Source organism: Argiope bruennichi, chromosome X1 (genome assembly GCF_947563725.1).
Source record: "Argiope bruennichi chromosome X1, qqArgBrue1.1, whole genome shotgun sequence".
NCBI classification, from domain to species: domain Eukaryota; kingdom Metazoa; phylum Arthropoda; class Arachnida; order Araneae; family Araneidae; genus Argiope; species Argiope bruennichi.
In genome coordinates, this window is record NC_079162.1 from 82,759,522 (window position 1) to 82,776,876 (window position 17,355).

Here is a 17,355-nt window from a genome sequence, read left to right on the forward strand (position 1 = left end):
TTTGAAGATATATCAAAGGAAACATTCGTTAGGCAAAAAGTACTTTTAAATAATTTCAAGATTCATCAATATCAGGAAATTCAGAACTATCTAAAAACAGCGATAGAGGTAATTAAAAAAAAAAGTGGAAGACAAGTAAAAGTCACTTGAAGAAATTAAATAGTCTAAAATTTTTTGTTTGTACTGAACGATTAACACTGTAATTTTTCTCCAGCATTCGCTGTAGTGAAATAATATACAATGGAACACTTATAAAAGATGAAAAGGAATATGTATTAAATATCCATTAAATAAGGAGAAAGATTACTGAAAAATATGTTTTAAGCTAACATGTCGACACACCGTTTGGAAAAAAATACCATTCCTTCCCAAACAGAGGGAAAAGTGTTGTGACATCGTGACACATCTCAACATATAAATGACAACGCTTATCCCTGGTGCCCCTCTCACTCAAACGGTCCTACCTATGAAAAGTTCCTTTTTGCGATGGATTCGTCCATCCCATAGGAATAAAAGTTGCGATTGAGACTCAAGTGTAATAACAACTTTGAAAATTTAAGGAAAGGGTAAAAGCAATCAGAAACAATCATGGCTTCAAAATTTGTAGGTTCGATGTTCCAACAGTTGAAAAGTAAAGAATTTAGGACATATTTATGCAGGTATAGTAAAATATAAGTTTATGATTTTAAATAGTTCATCACATTTGATTTTTTTAAAAAATGGAATCTTAACATTGAAATGTCCGATGCCAGACTAAAAAAAAATTTTATGATATCTATGATTCTTGTGAAGAGCAAATGCAGATTTTCGAAGATTTTCATTATCTTTATTACATATATTTATACTTACTTTTTATTCTGCCTGTCAAATTGGGAGATCAAACTTTCATGTGTTTCAAATAATAAACGAGCATTTTAATATTTTGTTTAAACTGTAATTTCAGTATTTTGGTTATAATTTTTATTTTAGTTTTCTTAAAACTTTGTATTTTGATCTTATTCGATGCCATATTGAATTAAAAATTTTTATATTATGCAGTTGCTATTAGAAAACCGAAAATGTGATATTGATAACTTTAAATACGATTTAATATTAGAACACAGAATCATTTAAGAACTACATTTACATTATTAAAATAAGTCATCTGTTGATTTAATAATGTAGTTTTCAATAAATATGATGTTTAAATCATGTATTATAGAAGTGTATATTTCGAAGAATTTTTGAACAAAATCTAATCTTTGAAAAATCGAACTGCTGTGCCAACGAAGTTTTTTTATTTTGTTTCTGTTTCTTAATGTCCGTCTTTAATGGGATTTCATATTTGCTAATTAGTCACAAATCATTACTGTTGCATTAATTTGATGTCCTTGTTCAGTTAATAGAGTTATATTAAATTCTTTCCTTATTTTTGAGAAGTGAAGTATTTTATTTTAAAGTTAAATATACGTTGCAGAACTTATTTATAAATGGCGTTTTAAATGCCAATTTCATTGTATCTTTACTTAATAATTATTTGAAATTGATTGTTGTTGACTCATGAGTGCAGCTTTATTCGTTTGAGAAATAATTCTAATTGAGGAAAAGAAATGTAAGGTCATATCAGAAGGAGAATCATTCATACTTTCTATATTAAATCAATGCCACCTGGAATTACCTTGTTTCCAAATTTCATTATGCATTTAAAGAATCAAGTTCCATTCCTTCTGAAATGGAATAATAATTAAATGTGAGTATCATTAGCAGTTATGGTATAATCATACAGTTACCAGATATTTAACTTTTTAAAACTGAGATAATGAAAATGGCAAAATCTAATCCTGCTTTAATACATTTTAAAGAAATATATTAAAGAATTTTTCATTATGTTTGAATTACCATTCAAACGTAATGAAAAATTCTAATTGTGAAGAGAAATGTATTTGAAATATATAATTGAAAGTAATTCCTGTTATATTTTCCCCATGTATGTGAAATGCTGTTTCAAGTGACAGTTATCTTTTCTGCATAGCACTGTAAGTATTATTCATTGCTCATAATTTTATAAATTTTTTTAAATACATTACATTTACATAACAGAAGAATTTGTAAAAAGTGACAATGTTTTGTGGGAATATACATAATGTATTGGGTGCTTTATGCTGCAAATTTCAGCTTTTGCCAGTAAGCCATGATTTCAGTCAAAGCTTAAATATTTTCCTATTTATTTTTTTAAGAAGGTGTAGTTGTTTAGCTATGTATGATTATTTAAATTTCAAACAGGATTTCTATGTATTGCCATATATAATTATATTTTTTCTGTAATTTAAATGCAATAAAATTGCATTTTTAGTAGCTAGTTTTTACTTGAGCATTTGCAAAATAAAATAGAAATTATAAGATAGTTTGAATTAAAATAGTAATTAACACATAAACAACATAAAAACAAAGAAATTTCCTTAAGTGGTAGAAGATGAACATTTTCTTGTTAAATATATCATCTGCTTTAACTTCTTAACTGTGCAGTTTTCTCTGCTAATTAGATGATATCTTCTGTTTTAGAAAGACGTTATCCTGCTGATTTAGCTTAGAGGAATACTTGAAATATTTGTGGATTCCACATAAATTATGTATTGAATTATAATATCTATCACTGACTTAATTTTAGCTTATGAAATGAAAAATATATTTATTCAATGCATAAACTTCACTCAGGTGTAATAAATATGAGAAAAGTGAAATATTAAAGGAAAGCATAAAATGTCAGAAACAATAATAATAATAGAATACTTTCTTTTTCATTGTGTCTAATCTTCATCAGAATTTTCTCAGTGCTTCTTGCTCTTAACCAATTTTGAATTATGTTTTGTTAGTATATTTTTGAGTATGGAATTGCTTCATATATTGTATAGGGAAAATATGTAGAATTTAAAAAATATTTTAAATTCTTGCTTAACTTTAGATTTCATAGAACAGTTGATTAGTTAAATTATTTTTTCTTCATTGTTGTTATTATTATTCTGTTGTAGATAGTTATTGTTGAGTGATGGAACATACTGAATAAGTAAAATTATCCATCATTTATACATAAATTTCTTTCAGAATGTTATGTTGGCATTTTTTTAAAAAAATCTCCAGACATTAAAGAAAATATAAATGTTCTTAAATTAAGAATTCAGTACTCCATTAATTACTTTTTAATTTATTAAATACTATAACATTGCAGAACAAAATTATCTCTACCTTAAGACTTATAACAGCATTCAAAATCTTGATGTTGATTTAACATATTGGAATAAATGCAGAACTTCCATATATTTGACCCTTAAATTTTAGCTTAATGCAATTAGACAAACTTTCAGTATTATAGATAAAGATCTTGCTACAGATATCAAAGTGGAAAAATTCTTCGAACATGAAGAGAAATTGAAAAGTTGGAAAAGAACAATATGTTTTCTTTCTCTTATCGAAATATTTAGAAGTAACTGAGTGAAGAAATTAGTTGCAGTGGTTTAGATACACCACCCTACATGCCAACTAACATTGATTCTCCATAATTATTATGGATTTTTTTCAAAAATTTCCCACAAACTACAGATAAGATTAGCATTTTTACAGAAACAGCTTTATTTATTTTTTTAACTTTTAGATGTTAAATCTTAATGGTGTTAGAAATAATTTCTAGCAGATTTATATATTCGTTTGATTAGTATAAAACAAGTTATCTTGGACATGGTAAATAAATTTTGGAGCATATTTATTAAACTGCTTATTAACATTAAATATCAATCAGTATTTTGTACAGTACAAGCTATGAAAGTGTACTCTTTTCTTGAATTATAATATAGTTATTTTTCAATTTTTACATTTCAAGTTTTTAAAAATATTATATAATTTCACTATTAATGGTGATATTAATATTTTCTTGTATTATTGGTTCAGATAAAATATTTTTGTAGCAATAGAATTTTATAATAATTTAAAATATGGTGAAATATATAAGTTCAAAGTTTTAATGCAAGTCTACTATGCATATGTGCCTTTGCAATGTTGTCATGTGTGCACTATTATAAAAAAAGAAATAACAGGGAAAAGGAAACAGAATTTAAAATGTTTTTTGAAGTTTTACTGTGTTTATATTCTTGCCTGAATTACTTATCTTTACTTATATTATCTTTTTTTTTTTTTTTTTTTTTTTGAGGAAATGCATAATATTATTTTGTATGAATTTATTTAATGTATCATGCACCTGTTTTCAAAGTGAAGTGTGAACTGAAATTGCATAATTTAAATTTATAAAACATTTTAAGGTAATCAATATAATTTAAGAAAAGGGACTAAGTGTCCATAAGATACATAATTTTTTTTTAAATACATGGAAATGTTTTAATTTTGTTTACTTTCATTGTACTAATTTGTTATTTTATTTCTTTTTCAGCACTTCTGGGGACCTGGTAAGAATAATCTTTTATTATATTATATTGCCATATTTCTTAAATGAATTTTGAAGGTAAACTACCCAATTTTTAATTTACAATTATTTGGTTGCAAAGAATGCCATAAATTTAATACAGTGTTATTTTGGTGCATCTTAAATATGATCTTATATATTCAGATAGTTAAATATTTTCATTTTTGGATCATATTCATTAGGAATTATGCTCTTTTTTCTAATTACCCCCACCCTTAATTAGATTTGAAAAACCTGCAGTATTGGGGATATTTTCTAAAATGCTGCTTTCATGTTAATAATTAACATTTGCTAGTATTATCTATGATCATGATTTGTAGTAAGCTGCTTATCTTCAGTATTTTCTGTGATAAGATTCTCATATTAATGGAATCTCTCCTCTGCTCTTCATGCTATATAATAGTGCTAGATTTAGAATTGATGGCTCCCTAAGTTATAGGAGGTATTTTACAGCTCTTCAAAAGTCCATTTAAATAGTATATTTAGTTATATGGCACTTGCTCTATGAGACGGATTTCTGGACCTCCCCCCCCCCCCAAAAAAAAGTAGGGGCTGTATATTGTTGCTTATACATAAATCTGGCCTTAGCTGTATATAATAGTTTGTGTATATGAACTTCAAGTTATAAACATTCTTTATACATGCAATATCTGCATAGAAGAAAAAATGTTTTAAATTAAAATTTTAATGAAAACATTATTTTAGCATTCTTTGGAAAGCAGTAAAAATGAAGGTGTGTGTGTTAATTAAAGAGCAGGTGTCGTTAAAATTCCCAAAGAGAAAATCCATTTAATATTTTTTTATTTTTAATTTTAAAAAAACAGAACTAAATGGAAATAACACTTCTATCTCTGCAAAATTATTGATGTGTATGCTGATTTTTTTTAATTGTAAAATTTATATAAAGTATTTTATGAAAATGTTATTAAATATTATAATTTCCTGTTTACATATCTTTTATACTCAACATATAATTTTGGAAACTTAAGCTTGCTTATCAGCTTGTTTATACTGTTAAAAATAACTTTGAAAAATTTCTTCTAGTGATAAAAATATTTCTTTTTGAAATATTTTTATCCTTTTTAAACTTATGTTTTACTTTTATTTTCCGAGTGATAATGAAAGAGTTGTGATGCCTCTTTAATTTGTTAATATGTGTTAAATGTAATAAATTTAATATTTAACCTGACAATGTTTCTTAAGGCTAAGAAAATTTTATTTATTTTGGATGATTTTTCTGTAAGTCTTTAAATTTGTATCAATTAAAATAATAATAATATCATGATTTACAGTGGCTAATTGGGGAATACCAATTGCAGCAATAGCAGATATTAAGAAAGACCCCAGTATTATCAGTGGTAAAATGACTTCAGGTGAGTTCATAAATGTTACAGGTGGTTATCAAAATAATGGAAACACTAAATTTATTAATAATCCTTTATTAGTATGGTGTAGGTCCGCCTTTGGCATGTAATACAGTGTAGGAACAGGTTGTGAGTAACGCAACTCATCATCGCAAGTTATTGTGGTTCACGCGTAACTAAATATTATAAATAATTATTAATGTTTTGTATTTGTTTAATTGTTATAATTGTTCATGTTTGTTTTTGAAGTAATTGCATCAAAAATATTTTATATATTATTTTTGTGTTAAATAAAACTATTTTTCTGCTGTTGCATCTGGCAACGAGATTCATATTGTAAAAAATAAATAGAACGAGTGAGATGCTCGCCGTTGCTTGGATTTGACGTAGTTTCTGTTTTTATTTTAATTTCTTTAAAATACTTTAAATCGTTGGTCGTAATATCCTAAAATAAGAAATGTTTATTTTATGTATCGAGCGTTTACAATCTGCACATTAAAACGCAGAGTCATACGCAGATAAAGTGGTGACCCGGAAACAGAACTGCAATGGCGACCAGCGAAAAACACGAACCGAAACTAAGTGCAACGGAAACTGCAGCTAATGGGCCAAGGTTAGTATAAAAATACCTCCATTTTGGACAGAAAAGCCAGAAATTTGGTTTTACCAAGTGGAGGCGCAATTTTCCATTAGTGGTATTAAATCGGAGGAAACAAAATTTCATTATTTAATTGCGCAGATGGAACCAAGATTTGTTGAAAATTTATGGGATATAGTCACTGATGCTAATGAAAATAAATATACCGCTGCGAAGGAGAGATTGCTGAATACCTTTAAAGAAAGCGAAAATAGACGTATTCAGCGTCTCGTGTCAGAAATGGAGTTAGGCGATATACGGCCAACTCAACTACTTCAAAAAATGCGTAGTTTGGCGACAGATGGGATTTCCGATAATGTGTTGAAAACCCTATTTCTTCAAAAAATGCCAGATTCCATCCGAAATATACTAATCGTCAGCAATGAAGATATCCGGAAACTTGCCGAAATGGCTGACCGTATTGTAGAAATGCATCCGATTCGGGAAATATATGCTACATCTAGAGATGATATACAGCAGGATAGTGAAATAAATAGTTTACGTTCGCAGATTGTTTCTTTAGAGCGTAAAATCAACCGCTTACAACTTGAACGCACTCGTTCAAGAAGCAGAGCTGCTAATCAAAACAATCGGGGGCGCAGCGCGTCTCGTAAACGATTTAATCCTGCTGGTAAGTACTGTTTTTATCATTATAAATTTGGAGCAAAATGTTACCCTGATAAATGTAAACAACCTTGCGAGTGGAAAAATGCAAATTCGGAAAACTAGCATCAGCAGCAGACTTAACGGCGAGTTCTGCTGCGGAAGTAAATCAAGATTGCCGTAAATACCGTCTATTTGTCTTTGACAAAACAACGGGTTTGCGTTTTCTTGTGGACAGTAGAGCTGATGTTAGCATTATTCCCAATACCGCAAAACAAATTTCAACTAGTGACTATAAATTATATGCTGCAAATGGAACTGAAATTGAAACATATGGAACGAAAGTATTAACCCTTGATTTGGGATTACGTCGTGAATTCCAATGGCCTTTTATCATAGCAAATATAAAACAGTCAATTTTAGGAGCAGATTTCCTAAATCGTTTCCATTTGTTAGTTGACGTTAAGAATAAAACATTAATTGATGGAATAACTAACCTCTCTACTCAAGGTAAAGTTGCACCTGCCGTAAACGTCAGTGTAAATACAATGTACAGTGCCTGTAAATATTCAGATTTATTGTATTTGTACCCATCTATTACAAAACCTAATTTTTTTATTTCTGATGTAAAGCATACTGTAAAACACCACATAGAAACTAGGGGACCTCCAGTGTACTCTAAAGCAAGGGGATTAGATCCGAAGAAATTAGAAACTGCCAAACAGGAATTTAAGTTTATGCTGGACAATAATATTATTCGTCCATCTAAATCAGAGTGGGCCAGTCCACTGCATATGGTCTCGAAGAAAGATGGGTCTTTCCGACCATGCGGGGACTACAGAAGGTTGAATGACCAAACACTCCCAGATAGATATCCAATTCCTAGACTCGAAGATTTTCAGCACATTTTGCCAAACAAAGTCATATTTTCTAAAATTGACCTTTTTAAGGCCTATTTTCATATTCCTGTTGCAGAGGAGGACAAGAAAAAAACGGCTATTATTACTCCGTTTGGACTTTACGAATTTAACAGAATGAGTTTTGGTTTGCGGAATGCTCCGGCAACATTCCAAAGATTTATTCACGAAGTATTTCGAAATCTAGACTTTGTGTTCCCTTATTTAGATGATGTATTGATTGCCTCTTCTAGTGCAGAAGAACATCGCTCACATCTCAAAATTGTTTTTCAACGCTTAAATGATTACGGTCTTCGCATAAATGTCAGCAAATCAGTTTTCAGAGTTGATTCACTAGAATTTTTGGGCTATAAAATTTCGGCTAAAGGATCAAGGCCCCTGCCTGAAAAAGTAAAGGCCATATTAGACTATCCATTGCCAAATACCCTCCAAAAATTGCGTACATTTTTGGGTATGCTAAACTTCTATCGTCCATACATAAAAAATGCTGCGGAAACTCAAGCCCCTCTTCATGAATTTTTAAAAGGTGCCAAAAAGAAAGATCAAAGAAAAGTCCCTTGGAGTGAGGCGACTGTAAAACTATTTGAAAAATGCAAAATGGATATAGCAGAAGTTGCAATGTTGACATATCCTAATTCCGATTATCCTCTGTCGCTTCACACAGACGCATCGGATTTGGCTATAGGAGCAGTTTTACAACAAAACTAACCTGATGGGTTGAAACCTATCGCATTTTTTTCAAAAAAGTTAAATGAGGCACAAACCAATTATTCGACGTACGATCGTGAACTTTTGGCTATTTATTTGTCCGTAAAACATTTTAAGCATTATTTGGAAGGTAGAGATTTCCAAATCTTCACTGATCATAAACCTTTGGTTTTTGCTTTTAAGCAAAAGAACGACAAAGCATCGCCAAGACAGTTGAGACATTTACAGTATATTTCTCAATTTACCACAAATATATGTCATGTAAATGGTCAGGAAAATATTGTCGCAGATACATTATCGAGAATTGCTAATGTTAACCTGCCAACTATAGACTATGATCAAATTGCTGACGCCCAAATTGATGATGACGAACTGAAACAACTGCGACTTTACAGTAAATCCTTGAAATTTAAGCAGTGTCAACTTCCATCTGGAAAATCTTTATGGTGTGACACATCTACATCAAAGGTTAGACCTTTTATTCCAAAGCCTTTCCGTATGCGGATGTTTCAACAAATCCATTGTTTAGCTCACCCCGGAATTCGTACAACAGTTAAAGAAATGTCATCACGATTCATTTGGTCTTCACTGAAACAGGAAGTTCGTAACTGGACACGAGCATGTCTCCATTGCCAAAAAAATAAAATTTCGCGGCATACAAAATCCGAATTTGGAACTTTTAAACCGCCAGATGATCGTTTTAGTGTAATTCATATTGATTTGATTGGGCCGTATTCTCCATCGGATGGATACATCTATTGTTTGACATGCATCGATAGACACACATCTTGGATGGAAGTGGTTCCTTTACGGCAGATCACTGCTGAAGTTGTTGCACAAGCTTTTTACGAATGCTGGATAACACGATTTGGAGTACCTTCTCTCGTGGTTACGGATCGAGGAACTCAGTTTACTTCAGAATTATTCAGAAAATTAGCAATCATTTGTGGTGTAAAATTACGGCATACGACGTCTTATCATCCCCAAAGCAATGGAAAGATAGAACGCCTACATCGCACGCTAAAAGCAGCCATTAGATGCCACAACTGTATTCGATGGACTGAGAGGTTGCCTACGGTTCTCATGGGTTTACGAGCTTCTCTTCGAGACGATTGTAGTTTTACAATAGCAGAAATGGTATTTGGTAAATCTATCAAATTACCTGGTGAATTTTTTGAAGATTTGAAAACTGTGTCCATTACAGATTCTTTTGTTGATAATCTGCGAAAACAGATACAGTTAGTAAAACCAAGAATACCCAAGCAAAAATGTAAACAACACATTTTTGTTCCACAAGATTTAAATACAGCTACTCACGTATTTCTTAGGATTGATCGGGTAAAAAAAACCTTAGAACCGCCGTATGAAGGACCATTTTTAGTATTACAACGAACGCAAAAATTTTTCACGTTATTAATCAAAGGTGAACATGTAAATATTTCTATTGATCGAATTAAACCAGCCTATAAGTTAACACATTTTGACACTTCTGATGCTCCATTGCCATCAACTGTTAACAGTCCTGCATCTTGTGAACCTAAAAGAAGTGACTCAACTGAAAGGATACAACATAAGAATGCATTAAGTGATTCAATAAAGGACGAGAAACTGCCTGCTTTAACCACACAAACACGTTGTGGAAGGAAAATAAAACGACCTGTGCGTTTTACAGACAATGCATAAAATGTTGTTCTAGTGCATTATATTCATATTAAATTTAAATGTCATTTTCAATTTTTTTTTTTTTTTTTTTTTTTTTTTTCTAATTAGCGTAACTTCGTTACTGGCAAGGGAGTGATGTAGGAACAGGTTGTGAGTAACGCAACTCATCATCGCAAGTTATTGTGGTTCACGCGTAACTAAATATTATAAATAATTATTAATGTTTTGTATTTGTTTAATTGTTATAATTGTTCATGTTTGTTTTTGAAGTAATTGCATCAAAAATATTTTATATATTATTTTTGTGTTAAATAAAACTATTTTTCTGCTGTTGCATCTGGCAACGAGATTCATATTGTAAAAAATAAATAGAACGAGTGAGATGCTCGCCGTTGCTTGGATTTGACGTAGTTTGTGTTTTTATTTTAATTTCTTTAAAATACTTTAAATCGTTGGTCGTAATATCCTAAAATAAGAAATGTTTATTTTATGTATCGAGCGTTTACAATCTGCACATTAAAACGCAGAGTCATACGCCGATAACAGCTTGGATTCACGTAGGAATCGATTCATACATGTGTTGAATAGTGTTTAGAGGAATATTTTACCATAATACCATAGGAATATATACCATTTTCCTGGAGATATTGTGAAAGTTCTGGGAGATATGCCGGTGGAGGATATCGATTCCATATTGAAGGCTTTAAAATAGACCATAATGGTTCAATTATAGAGGTCAGGTGACTGTGCGGGCCAAGACAGATGTTTAACTTCATCCTTTTGTTCATCAAAACATGCTTGGACAAGTCGCACTGCATGGATATGTGCATTATCATTCTGGAAAATTCCATCTATTGCTGGAAACAAAATTTGCCTCATAGAATGGCCCTGGTCAGCTAAAATTTCTCTATACTTCTCCCCAGTGATCCTTCCTTTCCGGGTTATGATTGGTCCAGCAGAAATGACTGCCCATATCATTTTTTTATCCATCCTTATGCATTACAGTTGAAAGGAGACAATCACGATTATACTCTTGCGCAGGTGCCCTCGAAACGTTCACCCGTCCTGTTGTAGGGAAATGCGTGAAACACGATTTGTCAGACCATATTACTTTCTTGCACTAATCAATCGACCAAGTTTTGCAAATGTGGCACCACTGTAGACGACGCTTACCATTAACATCTGTGACAAGTTGCTTGGTAATTGCTGCTCTGCCATAAATGTTCTGTTTATGAAGTTACATTCAAACTCCAATCATTGACACTGGAGAATCCAGATGGGTATTGAGCTCTGCAGTTACTTTTGCTGCAGTTGTTCACTTTTTAGACATTACAATACGCTTCAGTACCCGTCAGTCTTTTTCACTGAGCTTCTCTTTCTGCCCACTATTTTTCTTTGCTTGAGCTTGTCTTGTGTATGATGTCATGACTTTAGACACCGTATCTCTATAAATGCCTAAAAGTTGGGACGTTTCGGTCACACTTGCTCAAGCTAGATGGGCTCCTACAATTTGGCCTCTTTGAAAATCTGAGAGATCCGACATTTTACTCTTTTGAAAAAAATCCAAGAATTACAGAACTTCAATAAAGCTAATTCATACTACCAGAATATATACACTGCTATTTATAAAAAAAACTGGTGGCTATTATTATATTTTAATGCTTACGAAACACATTAAAAAATGTCACTTTTATTCACAGGTGTTTCAATTATTTTGATAACTACCTGTATATATGTGTACAAAGAAATATGTTTTGTATTGGAAGCATTCAATTTATACAGATGCTCTTGTTTATCTATTTCAGCATTATGTGTGTATTCTTTACTCTTCATGAGATTTGCATGGAAAGTTCAACCTCGGAATCTTTTGCTGTTTGCCTGCCATTTTACTAATGAATGTGCTCAAATAACTCAAGGATGTAGACTTCTAAAACATGAGTATGTAATTCATTTTTTCTGGTGTTCTTGTTTCCAAAGCATTCCTAAATTATTTTGAATTGAGTGTCTTCATAATTATTGAAAAGCAATGTTAGATTTTGCACTTTAAATATCAAAACTAGCTAAAGGTTAAAAAATTTTCAGTAACGTTTTACTCCTATTTTTCTTGTATAGTTTTTAAACTGTTTAGTGGTCTATGTAGCTCATGGTTGTCATCTTTTCTAAGAAAATTCAAGAGAGAAAAAGTATGAGAATGCTTATCAGTTCATAAGAAGTTAATTAATCAGCTTATCTTTTATGTTTGTTTTATGTAACTATATGTATTTGATTGAGCATGTGTAGTTGGGGAGTGTATTTTCAACACATTAAGGATCAGAAAGTTTTTTTCCCCTAGCTTAATTCAATAGACAATTATTTTTTCTTGGTGTTTGTTGTTGTTGTTGTTGTTTTTGTCATCTAGTAATGAGTTTGTATCTCATCAATTTTTTATGATATTTATTTTAAAACATTCCATTTATGTGTGGGGACACATTAAAAGCATGAGAAACTATAAAAAATGGTTAATGAGTAAGACTTTGTGAAATAATTCAAGTTGGTGCATTATTTTCTGATATCAACACCTAAATAGATGAAGTGATTACAATAGATTGCAGCATTTGATATCTATTGACTTCATGCAAAAAACATCTCATGGTCTATCCTTAAAAGTTAGCTTGAAACATATACCAAACTCACAATCTGTCTATAATTCATTAAGTTTTATACTTCAGCATTTCAGAGGATTTTTAAAATTGTAAATAATTTTATTTTTTATCAGACTTATCTGGGAATTTATTTTTTGAATAAGTCACATTTATTTAGTGTGTTTTAGGTATATTTCATTTGCCTGTTCGACAATATTGAAATTAATTCAAAGCATATAATATGCTTGATTTGTTTAATAATTATCTGTTGAACTTCTGTGTAATCATTGATGAAAATATGTATGTGCTTTTGAGCTGATCTTATGCTATCTGTTAGATTTAAAAAAATTGTGCACTTTGTGGTTATTAAATGTCAAAATAAAATTAGTCTTATTTTATTTTTCAGGTATTTGAATTAATTCAAGGAAAATCATGTCCACTGCCTTCTTATGAAAAACTGATTCATCAGCACTTAGCTGTGTTACAAAGCTTAGCAGATTTTAGATTTTTTCTTATAATGCATTTAGTAATGATGTGGTAGAAATATGCCTTTAATATCTAAAAGGGTTTTTGTTTCTGAAATTCATTTTTATTAATTATTCTTGTTATGATTAATGGTTATTTATAATTTATTTTTTCTTAATTTTTAAATTATATCTCTGTAACTGCACATTTGTGTTGAATTCAGAATCTTTGCTCAAGTTGAATTTTTGTTAAATGTTAATGTTATATGTATTTATTTTACAAATATTATTTGCTTTTTTTTTCTTATGGGGAAATTATTTAATGTACTTCTAAACATTAATTAAATTTTAAAGGAGCAATACATTTTCTCACTTGGTAAGAAATGAAATAATCATTTATGCATAGAACTATCATTTATAGTGATAGTAGTATTAGATCATTTTATTTTTGTAAGGATCATGTAAGCTATTATTAATTTAATATATTTACTAATGCTTGACTTTATCCAAATTATTTTCTTCTATTACTTTATTATGAGAATTTATAGCACAGATGTCATATTCTTTTTGAAAAGACAAATCCATAGTACAAAAAGAAGAGTACTAATTTGGTTGCTAGTCTTATAAAATTATTTATTTTCTTGCTTGCAATATTGTTTATCTATGTAAATAGCACGTTTTATCTATCAAAATTAAATAATAAATTTTGTAAAGAAAGGGAATTTCTTGTAAATAAATAGATTATATTGAGAGTATCTGTAAATAATAGTCTTGATTAAATAAAAATAAATATGTCGATTTTATTTTCTGCAATTATTTTAAGTTCGATTTTTTTAAAGGTAAGGAAGTATGAAGCACTTTTAACCTTAATAGACATTCTAATATTATGTAGAGTATCTAAATTGACAGTTTACTACTTCCTATTGTTGCAAATGGAGTAAAAGTGCGGAGGTCGGCGTTTAATGCGATCATGGTTAATATTATCAGACTCTTATTGTTATCAAAATTATGTGGTTCCTAACCGACGTATTCAAATATACACATAACCTATGTAGTGTAATCGCTAGATCGGTTAATGTTATCATTTTTGAAGTAGAGAATTGACCAAATCTTCATTTTCGATCGGCATTAACGGTTGATGCTCGTGGAATTTCTTGCTTCACTTGTAAGGAAATATCTGGAAATCATTTCCCCCATGAATTGGAGTTCGTATTCTTTTATCTGAATTAGGATGATCTGAATTGGTTTTCACTAGCATTGCGGCAGCGGTCATTTTGACTGAAAACTCACTTTAATTGAATTGAACATTTTTATTCTCGTATTAATAATTTTGATATATGTTTACTTTTTTAAAAAACTTCCAAATTGTATGTTAATTTATTTTTGTTCATTTTAAATCGATATTTTTGCCAGTATTACTGCGTATACCTATAATTATGGCTACCGATCATTTTAATAATATCTAAAAATAATTATTTTTCACATTATTTTTATGATTTTCTTATCTATTTTCATATGCTGATAGAAAAACAGGTGCCAAGATGGGGTTTGTACGTTTCACAGAAACGGGGATAGTAAGGTGGTGAAGGAAGGAGAATAAAACGCTATTCATAGATATCGCTCGCCATCTGACTGTGTATTTCCTTTATATTATTTATTTTGCCTTTCAACGGATGCAGATATTCCTAAATTCAATTCATTTTGAATTATTTCAGTGTTCTGACTCGAGTATTTTGTGACCTGTATATCATGTCACATAGAAATGTTGATAGAAAATATCTAACGAAAGAAGAGTTATTGAAAGCTTTTTTGAAAGTCTTTGCGTTGATAATTCCGGTTCAAAAATTGAACGTGATGACTTTCATAGCGAAAATGACTGGATCGTTCCTATTACTGCAACAAGTAAATCCATGTCATCTGATATGGAGTGTATTCAAGAAACAACAAATGAAAAAATTAAATCAAAAAATATTTCATTGTCAGCTGCTAGTACAGTTTCTAGAAATGAAATTTGTAGTTATATTCAAATTAGAGAAAATAACCCTGGGCGACCAGATGTGTGTGTGGGGGGGGGACTCGAGGACGAAGAATGCGTATCCAAATTGTGGAAGAGAAATGAACTGCAAATAATGGTTATGTTTGGAAAATAGGCAATGTTTCATCAAGTGTTACAGGGAGACTTCTCCAGCAAAACATTTTACTTGAAGTAGCTGGACCAACTTGTGTACAAAGAGAAAAATAATTGATGGCAACATAATCGGTGCATGGAGATTGTCAGCAAAAAAATATTGAATCTGATTCAACAGTGCACTGAAGAAGAACCCCGTAAGAAATCGCAGGTTTGAAATCAGATAGATCTTGAGAAGCAAAAGCTATTTCATACTGCTTGGAATTGAGACGAAATTTTATTCGTATGGGTAATCTGTAGAAAGGCATTTAAAAAGGTTTCACCAGATTTAGGACACATTTCAGAAAGTGCATAAGATTTCTGAAATGGCACAGAATCGGATGGTAAGATTAGAATGATTTGAGTCTTTTGGTTTATAAAATATTTTTAACTGCTGCGGCATAAGTTAATCCAGGAAATAGTATACGGGCTTTGACAATTTATTTTTATTGAGCATATGATATACCTTCTTTCAGTGTTTCAACTGCAACTTCATTTCCGAACAGCAGCCAGGTAGGAGAAGATCTTGAAAAGGAAGTATGAAGACTTACAATGTACGCATTTTTCTTGCGCAATACATTCAGAACTGTTTCCCACTATAGGTGCAAATGAGTCATGCGGCATTAAGCTTTCGAACGACCAGAACATTTGCACTTGAAGCATTTCATTAGAGTAGGAATATAAGCTCGTCTATTCGTATACTCTGTGATTAATTACTCTGCTTTGATATACTGAGATAGTTCTGTGGAATGAAACGTGAAAATCAGATATTTTGTCTCTAGGAGTTTACCATCTTGCCTTATTACGATAGACACTCCCTGACATCCTGCACATTAGACACTCCCTGACTTTCCAAACCTTTTATCACTCTTTAATAAAAGTGTGCGACAATTGTCCAAATGAAACTCCCTGTGAAAAGTTTAACATGGTATATGCCATGTCAATTACGGGAATAGATTCAAGATAATTTAAGTTGACAATTTGCAAGGTTTGCTTTCAAGAATTAATTGCGATAAACCAGAGCCGGTCACTAGAACGAAGTTTCTGAACTGAGGTCACCTAGCTATGTAAATATGCCTTTTTCCACCAAGAAAAGTGATACAGTAGAAAATGTTTAGTTGTTGAAAGATTTTCTTCTAACAGAGTAAAAGTATCAAGGCAGTTATTTAGATTAGTAATCGATGCAGTGTGACGCGCACTGAAGGGATAAGTTTTATGTTTGCCCATATGATATTGTTAAAAATTCTCTGATGTGGCCGCTCACCACGGAGCCCAGCAAAGGAAAGCGACCACCAGGTCTGGTCGTATCCAGCCTCGGCATCTACTTTAGTGCTGGCCGGAATTTATATGCTCGGAGTCATCTAATGATTTCTAATAAACTAACTTCCGACCGAATTTATGTGCCGGAGACCAGAGTGCACCTACCTAAAATTTATTTATATGATTAAGGATATCGTATTAAGTCTAGAGGAACACGGTAACATCCTGTTCCGCCAATAATGTTTATTATTTTATTTGGGTAGATGAAATTTGGTCTTAAGTTCATATTTCAAATTGTAGCTCAAAGCATTTTTGGACATCGTGTTCACAGACAGACATAAAGCTAAAAACGTTTTAGGGACTCGGAGAGTTCTGAAACCTGGAGATTCGATACAGTATCGAGTTCGAATTTTTTGACGATTACAATACTTCCTCTGTACTTTGTATACAAGAAAGTAAAAAAGTGTTTTTCCATCTAAGAGAAGTCTGAAACGTGGCGATC

General features: G+C 31.0%; 1 protein-coding gene across 2 annotated transcripts; it reads left to right on the forward strand.

Moving 5' to 3' along the window:
* The first annotated feature begins 504 nt into the window (after positions 1 to 504).
* Positions 505 to 14,229, forward strand: LOC129958190 (mitochondrial pyruvate carrier 1-like). 2 transcript variants are annotated; one of them, XM_056070464.1, is made up of 6 exons: positions 505 to 659; positions 2,012 to 2,015; positions 4,418 to 4,433; positions 5,743 to 5,823; positions 12,147 to 12,279; positions 13,369 to 14,229. In XM_056070464.1, exons 1-6 carry the CDS (start codon positions 589 to 591, stop codon positions 13,379 to 13,381), a joined length of 318 nt encoding a protein of 105 aa, XP_055926439.1. In that variant the 5' UTR covers positions 505 to 588; the 3' UTR covers positions 13,382 to 14,229. The 2 variants fall into 2 exon arrangements, with proteins under 2 accessions (XP_055926439.1, XP_055926438.1); XM_056070463.1 differs by having other exon boundaries at positions 508 to 659; positions 1,995 to 2,015.
* The last annotated feature ends 3,126 nt before the right edge of the window (positions 14,230 to 17,355 follow it).

Coding starts and splice junctions, on each gene's coding strand:
- LOC129958190 (XM_056070464.1), top strand. CDS start 589: ATGGCTTCAAAATTTGTAGGTTCGATGTTCCAACAGTTGAAAAGTAAA. Junction 5,824..12,146: donor CAGTGGTAAAATGACTTCAG/GTGAGTTCATAA, acceptor TATCTATTTCAG/CATTATGTGTGTATTCTTTA.